Source organism: Melospiza melodia, chromosome 2 (genome assembly GCF_035770615.1).
Source record: "Melospiza melodia melodia isolate bMelMel2 chromosome 2, bMelMel2.pri, whole genome shotgun sequence".
In the NCBI taxonomy this organism is placed as follows: Eukaryota; Metazoa; Chordata; class Aves; order Passeriformes; family Passerellidae; genus Melospiza; species Melospiza melodia.
The window spans coordinates 63217531-63225760 of NC_086195.1; the positions used below are offsets into that span (position 1 = coordinate 63217531).

Here is an 8230-nt window from a genome sequence, read left to right on the forward strand (position 1 = left end):
CACAAAAAGACCATGTTCACTGATATTTTAGCAGGCACCAGCTCAGGGAGAGCCTTCTCCTCCCTGCTCAGGATAGGTTTTACTCTTTCTTCCCCTCTGGGATCACTGAAGCTGTGGAAGTTCAAGAAAGATGCCAGTTTTGCATTCCGATTGAAAATTGTTTTAATACTATAAAACTCATTTGTTCACATATTTTGTACAAAAGATTAGTTGTTTTCTCTTAATTACAGGAGGATCATTTCAAGCTTGAGAATTCAGCTAAGTAGGTCCAAAACAAAACAAGACTGGGTTCTACTGGTTCTGGAGGGTCCCAATTCAGCTCACCCAAGGTCTCTTTCCAGTTTGGCTCTCACAGTTATGGACCACCTTGATGGAAAATGCCCCACATCATCATTGACTCTTTGGAGGCTTGTAGTGAATTCGGCACCGCTCATTAAATACCTGAGACACCAAAACAGAAGAGCAAAAGTGAATCAACCTCATCCAGGAAATGAGCAGAACTTCACAGACAGTTCAGGCAATTACCTCAACTACCTGGGCACCCATCTCAAGCTGCCCAGCTCTGAGGTATCAATAAATAATACTTACCAAGACATCCATCTCCATTCACCTTCACTCCTGGCTTTAGTAAATCCAAAGTTTGCAGCCTGATGTTGGGAGACTGCACAGCACTAAGTGTTCTCCCTCAGAAAATGCAGACTCTTAATCCTGGTAGGCTGTTATCATCAAAAATGCTGACGCCTTTTTGTTTTTAAAAGAGAGGGAAATAATCATGGGAAGGCTCCTGAATGGTTGTGTTCTGTTGGGTTCATTCTGGCATTCAAATTTGGGTGCTGTATTCCTGTCTTTCCTGAGCAGGCACATTTTACATTGGCATGACAGCCAAGAAGAGGGGCAAGGGCTCCTGAAAGCCACATGCACACTTCCAGTGCTCTGCCTGCCTGTGCCAACGCTGCCAGCACTTCCTGCAAAGGGCACAGCACTCCTGCCTCACTCACCTCTGGCACCTTCTCTGGGTAAAATTTAGCCTCCAGAACTGGATACTGAGGATCGTGTATATTTAGCTTGAACTGCTGCCAGCCTGCCCTAAGGAGGGCCAGGAAATGTGACTATTTAAAGAAAGGCAGCTTGAATGCAAAGCAAAACACACAGGCTCCCACCAAGGCTGCAAGTGCTCTTCACAAGCCATTTAGTTATTTATCAGTTTTTATCCCAACTTGTCCAGCACAAGTCCTGAAAGCAACACAAGCATCACCTGACACCAAGCTGAGGCTCTGGCAGGTGTTGGTTGTCCCACCAGCATTCCCACAAGAGCATATTTTGCTGTCCAGGGATTTGGCAGATCCAAGTGTCTGTGATCATCAGGATATGAAGTTTCATGGACTCTCCCATGGGCTTTATGTGCAAAGTGAGGCATCTTGTAATTTTGGGGAAGTTATGTGCAAAGTGAGTGATCTTGTAATTTTGGGGAAGTTATCCAACACTTTATATAAATACACAGTTTCAAGCTCTATCTTCCTAGAATTTACAACAGCAGATCTCACTCACAGTTCAGAACCTATGGCAACTTCAGCAAAAGTGAAGCCTGGAGCACACATTAGTTACAGCATTGCTTCTCAACAATTTTGAAGCAATTTTCAACTACCTTTCAAATTTTATTTAAAAAAATAGACATGGATTTCAAACGGCCTCATACTGCAGAAGACAAAAGCTGTAATATAGTTTCTTTCACACACAGAAATGTGCAGCCATTATGTTACCATATGGAATGGACACCTCTGGAAGAGTTCAGATGAGGTAAAGGTTTGAGATCAGTGATAGGAGGAAACTGTAGAAATTAAGAGCAACAGCATCAAGTCCTATTCAGAAACATTTTACACTAAAGAAATCAAACCGTTTTTTGTCTATTGTCTGTTAATGACATTTTAATGCATGTATGTCTAAAAGAGTGCTGGAAATACTCTCTAAAGCACTGCAAGGGTCTATAGCATCAAACAACACACCAGCTTGCTTTCTATCATGTTAACTTTCAAAGTATCTTCAACAGTAACTCCACAACCTGTGGCAGGAAGATCAACACTGCAGTCTTACTAACACTGCCTCCTACTTTTAGGATCATTGGCTCACAGATCTCAGGGTGTTACTCAGGCCACTTAAATCCACTGGTCTACCTGTGAAGTGCTGTTCTCATTTTCAGACATTTTTCAGGAAAAGCAATGGCTGAGAAATGTTAAATTCATGTTACTAGGCAAAAGTTTAATTTTGCTGGCTTTTACATATTTGTACAAACCACTCCAGCAATAAAGTCCAATCTGGAAGTGCTGGACAGAGACTAATGCAAGTGTCTTGTTTGAAAGTCAATTCCTTGTTTGGTATCATTGAAATTGCATGTGCATTTCTCTAAAGTAGCATCCTTCTGTATGCCACTATGCTACAGTCAGCCAGTGTTTAAAAATCTGTTTCCTAATCAGATTTTTCCAAATAGTTTTCGGTTGTTCAGGATTAATGGAAATACACAAATGTACTTCCCAACAAAAGTCTACAACAGTAAAACACCAGCCTGCACACCAATATTCACTCCCATGTAACAAATTGCATTCAGTCTGCAACCATGACTGGCTCTAATTGACATTTTAACAGGCAGCTAAAGGAGACATTTATGTGTATATTCAGAGCACAGTACAGCAGAGCTGGAGATAAAACCCAGAAATATTTATCTCTTCAAGCTCCACTGTGAACACTGGCTGAGGAATACACTAGCAGGCTAAAGTACCCCTGCACCATGCATACCTCACTGTTTATAAACTCTCCATCTTCAGGAAAAATTAGACAGTTCTACCACCAGTAAAAGCTTAATGCAGCTACAAGAAACCTCTGGGATCATTACTAAATTTGGCGCTTCAGAATGAAGAGTAGGGTGGGGGCTGTTCTCCTACAGCAGAGTAGCTGTAAAATATTTGCCCCTGGTGACCTGCAGGCTGTTGCTGCTAAGGCTGTGGCATTGATTAGTCAGATCTGAGTGGGTTTAAAATTAAACTGAAGTGCATGCTTTGCTTTTTTGGGACAGTACAGAGGTGTGCTGATGGCAAAGCATACGCAGGAAACTGTGTAAATGCTCATTTCATCAGCCTGCACTGAGGTTACTGATGAACACCCTGGACATAAAGCTGCATTGGTTTTACACTGGTGTAATCTAGGGGCTAAAATCATGAAGTAGGGATTACAAAGGAAGGTGCAGCTAGTACTGGCTATTTGCAAAATTCCTTTTTGCATTTAGAGGGGGAGAGAGGTTCTCTGCAGTATTGAAAGCTCTGAAAAACTTCATCAAACCAGAAAAGCATCTGGTGATGCCAGATGTGAAATGCTGCAGTGACACAATACATCCACCTCAGAATTGAAGCTCAGTGGTAAAATCACCAGACAGACTTCGGGGCCATCAGTCCAGAGGGTGATCTGCACCCTCTGCTGACACAGGAGAGCACCGGCAAGGCTGCCCTTTGCACCAGGGAGTGTCTGTTCAGGCCTGAAGAAACTCCACCAGGAAAAGGTTCAACTTCTACAGCCTCACCCTCCCTGGGCTCTGCTGAGTTGTGATCAGCGCCAGATATAGGTAAATGTGAAAGACCCTTCTCTCTGACATTGTTAGAGGCTCTAAAAAGCTTTTCAGAGAAGTCACCACAGAAAAGCCTACAAAGTGCTCAGTCGCTGGCAAGGAGGAAAAAGGGACGCAGGGAATAATCCACAGTCCATGCTAAATCAGATGCTTTTCTTTCCCCGGCAGTGCAACTGAAAAGCTTTGATCTCTGCATCCAGAACTGGGAAAATGACTGACTTGAAGCATTTCCCCCAGCAGTGCCCTCATCTATTTCTAGTTAAGTTTCTTCACAAGGCACCAGTCCCACCCTCCAGTGCAGGACTGTCTGTTGGGATAGAACATCATCACTATTAAATGACTGAGTACCTTCCAGCTTCTGTCGTTTACCACTTCTTCAACATTGAGCTCCGACTGCATCAATTTCAACTGCAGAAAATAACAGACACAAGGGTTATTGTCAAACAGGTCCCCCTGCAGCCTTCAGTATTTATTACAAGTGCAACTTTATAGCACCCAACCCCAGCAGCAGGTGCACACCTCCTGTGATGGTGCAAACCAAAGGGCACGATGTGTAATCACCCTGGGAGCCCGGCCCTTCCAGCCAGCCAGTGCTCAGGGCACACACAGGTCTGCAAGGGCACAGGGAAGGCAGACTCACAAAGCAAGCCTGGCAGTAGATCCTCATTACTTATGCTCTATTCCTAAATAATGCCCATCCAGATTTGCTAGCAATTAACTGATTAACACTGATGGCTTCACAGGCACAAATAACTGCACCTAATGCAAGCACTGAGCACAGGGAATGCCAGGGCTGGGGTTAGCTCTGCAGCCTTGAGTTGCCACTCTTGCATTATTAGAGTCATATATGAAGCTGGCATCAAAGCCAGGAATCCAGCTAGGATTCTGGATTTAAAACTAAGGTTATGAACAGATCCTCTCTGCTTCATTTGCTACCTACTCAGTGCACTGACCAAAAAGGGTCTGCAGTGATCACGTGTTGTTTATGCTGTCTGAACCACTTAATATTTCATGTCATCAACGCTGGACAAACCAGCTCTACACAGATGCAAAAGCTCTGGCAAGAACTACCACCAATACACAGCTCTTGACCACTCACTTGACCTGTGAGAAGGGCAAGAATCTCTTTGTTTCACACCTATTATTAACCCCGAGGTGTGACAATTGTGTTTGGGTAATTTGGTCCTGAGGCAATAGTAGGAGATTTAAGAACCATCTGCCATTTTGCCCAAATTTAAGATGCATTCTTGTTGGAGTCTTTAACACAACAGACAAAGAGTCAGAGTTTATCCATTTCCAATACATGGTTCCAATTAGAGGCCTGGTGAACAGGTGCAAGCCAAGACAACAATCCCACTAAAAACCTTCCAAGTAAGATATCCAGGGACACAGAGTTGCTACAGCTGTTGGATATACTTCTCCCAAATCAACAGGACTTCAATCTGTTTGAAATAACAATCCAGCATCCAGAGTGACTTATCCATAAAATGGATAAGTCTATAAAATAAACACTCAGAGGACCTTAAGTAGTTCAAAGAAACTACTACTCCAAGTTTTCTCATTCAGGGACCTAAAAGTAATAATTTTGCACAAACTCCTCCAAGTTTTACAACTAGAAGGAGGAGAGAAACACAGAACAAGGAAAAAGAGATCTGTAGTGCAAGCAAGTGAAGAGATATTTGAAATTCCCACTCTTAAAACTAGGATGTGTTCTGTCAAGATAGCTTTTCTGACTTGTAGAAAAAACACAACTCTCTGTGTTTTGGAAAGCCAAAAAAAAAAAAAAAAAGCAGGGGGATCACACCTCATATGATCCAAGTACAAATCTGAGGTGATCTCATAAAAAAATTCTGAAATGTTTCTAAGTCATGGAATGCTTTTAACAGTTGAAGCCACCTCCAATCATTACACATTTTAATTGTGATCCTCCCAGTGTTTTCAGTGGGAGATTTCAGGCTCAGTAACTAAATGACTTAAAGAACTGGCTCTGCTAACAAAATTTGTAGAAAATACTAAGCAACCACTCCAGTTTTCCAAACTAATATCCATGCTTGTTAGCAGTTCAGTAAGTGAGGCTTTAATAATAAAACTGCTCGTCTGCCACATGGTTCTCTCAGTATCCTTTTCCTTACAAAAGGGGCCCTGGAAGTGAGGTGAGAACTTCAGTGGGGTTCCCTTCTCCACTTGTGATACTCAATCCCCCCTGGTCACTCTGCTAAAGTACTTCCCATCCACAGGCCAGAAGGTTGAGACGGCATTTGCACATTAGAATTCCATATGCAAACCCAGAAGTCTCTCTCATACACCATGACAAGGTACTCCAAATATTAATCCAATATCCAGAATCCAGTATTTGGAAATACCAAACAGCAAAAAGGTTGTGTAAGTGGAATTCAAGGTTGCCTGGGAGCATCTTGTAGAGAACAAGCATTTTGTAGGAAAAGTTAAGCTGTGCCTCAGTGGTGTCAGTCAGTGAAGGTTAGAATCCACCATGGGAAAGAATGTGTGCTTTTCTACAGCATTCATGTAAAAGAATCTCAGAAATGCTCCAGTTGCAGGATAAAAGCAGCTCTCTGCCTTTGGGGAGACCTTGGGAAATAATTCTGACAAGACCCAACAAGAGCCAACGAGAACCTTGGAAAAAACTGCTTGACTCAGGATCCACTTCAGGTTCTCTCCATCACACTGGTCCTTCTATTTGGGAAAGATATCCACTTCTTCCTCTATAAGTGATCTCTCAAAGGCTGCACCCACCACTCACCTTTGTCTGCTCTTTCCTGAGTTGCTTTAATAATGTTGCATCTTCATGGGCCTTTTCCCTCTCTTCTTTGAGGGTTTTCACTACAGCGGAAGTCTGAGAGATGCAGTCTTTGATGATTCTTTCTCTCTTGGTGTGAGCATCCATCAACTAAGTGGGGAGAAAAGGAAAGTCACAGTGACTCATCAGAGAATAAAAACTTCCTAGTTGTAAGTTTAAAGAGACACTTTCTAAAGTCATGGTATTGCTGTGTCTACAGAAATCCCTTAGAATTCATAATCCACATTGTGGGAAACAACACTGCTTGGAGCAGCAACTACTCTCAGCTTAGACTATCCTATCATTCTTGCTCTTACCAAGTTGATCAAAAGTCAAAGGCAAACATGAGGAGTCTTGCAGAGCAGCAGGAAAAGCAAGAACCCTTTTTAAAAGATCCTTGAAGGATCAGTATTGCAGAACAAAGAACTTCCCTGCATGGTTTTAAACTGAAGCCGTGTGTGGAGATGTTGAGCGGGACAGTTAGGGATGCACAAAGCAGGATCTACCAAGGGCAGTGTTTCCTCAGACACTGAGGATGTTTTCTGAAAGTGAAGGTGAGCACACTCACAGACTCGTACAGCTCTTTACACGTCTGGCCAGGATCAACTTTCCCCACAAAGGAAGCTGTTGGAATCGTAGTGTTTAACTCATGAACAATTCTATCATCGATTGTCCTCATCACCCTGAGCAGCTCCTGTATTAAAAGAAAGAGAGAGATACTCGGTTATATCCCTCAGAAAAGCCTATTATAAAAAATTAGCATAGTCGAGCATTTTAATAGAAACTAAGTAGGATTCCTTACAAAGAGTTAGAAGCACACCAAAGGAGCAATCCCACACGCAGGAGTATGTGATGCAAACCACAGCATCCTTGGCAGCAAAGGCCAGAGCAGGGGTGAGTTACTGATGCCCCCTGAAGTCCCCTGGCCCTGCAGGCAGCATGAACAGGCTGAGGAGCCTCTGCAAAAGTCCCCGTCCCCACTTCCACACAGGAAACCGGGCACAACCTGCACCAAAACGGCAAACTTGAATAAAATCCCCACCATTCCGGGGGGCGTGAAGCTGAGCTGGGCGAGGTTTAGGTGGGGTCTCGGGAAAAAGTTTTTCACCCAGAGGTTGTTTGGGCACTGGAACAGCTCCTCAGGGCAGTGGTCACAGCACCAAGCCCGACAGAGTTCAAGATGTGTTTGGGCAACACCCTCAGGAACATGGTGTGACCCTTGGGGTGTCCTGTGCAGGGCCAGGAGCCGGACTCGGTATTCCTGAGGGTCCCGAGCTACTCAGGATATTCTGAGAGTCCGTGTTCAAGGCACAGGCCGGCCTGGGCCCCGCTCGCAGCGCCGAGGACACGGGTGGCAGCCCCGCTCCCTCGAACGCCGCGGAGGCGCCCGCGGAGCTCCCGCCGCCCGCGTGGCTCCCGCGCCGCGAGCGCTGTCCCGGGAACGGGACCTGCGGGGAGGGGGAGGCGCGCGGCCCCGCTGCTGCCGGAGGGAAGGAAGGGAAGGAAGGGAAGGAAGGGAAGGGGGAAGGCGGACGCTGCTCCCTTCCCGCCGCATCCCGCCGGCCGCCAGCAGCGGGGTGACCTCGCGCACGGGGCGCGTGCTCCCGCGGGGCCGTTCGCCGGGAGGCGGCGGGAGCGCGCGGGGCGCGGGAGGGGGAGGCGGCGGCGGCGGCGGCAGCGCCCGGCCCAGCCCGGCCCGGCTCGGCTCCGCCCGCCCCGCGCGGCGCACCTGGAACTCGGCGAAGTCCTCGCAGATCGCGGCTCCGCTGGGCGCCGCCATCCTGGATCGGCCGAGGGAGCCGCGGCGCCCAATCCGGCGG

General features: G+C 45.9%; 1 protein-coding gene across 2 annotated transcripts; it reads right to left on the reverse strand.

Annotated features, from left to right (window-relative positions):
* Positions 1-137: 137 nt before the first annotated feature.
* Positions 138-8222, reverse strand: MIX23 (mitochondrial matrix import factor 23). Of its 2 annotated transcripts, none has more exons than XM_063148455.1 (5): positions 8140-8222; positions 6979-7104; positions 6375-6521; positions 3962-4021; positions 138-441 (listed from the first exon to the last, which is right to left on the reverse strand). In XM_063148455.1, exons 1-5 carry the CDS (start codon positions 8188-8190, stop codon positions 391-393), a joined length of 435 nt encoding a protein of 144 aa, XP_063004525.1. In that variant the 5' UTR covers positions 8191-8222; the 3' UTR covers positions 138-390. The 2 variants fall into 2 exon arrangements, with proteins under 2 accessions (XP_063004525.1, XP_063004524.1); XM_063148454.1 differs by lacking the exon at positions 8140-8222 and adding an exon at positions 7760-7965 and having other exon boundaries at positions 6979-7129.
* Positions 8223-8230: the final 8 nt, after the last annotated feature.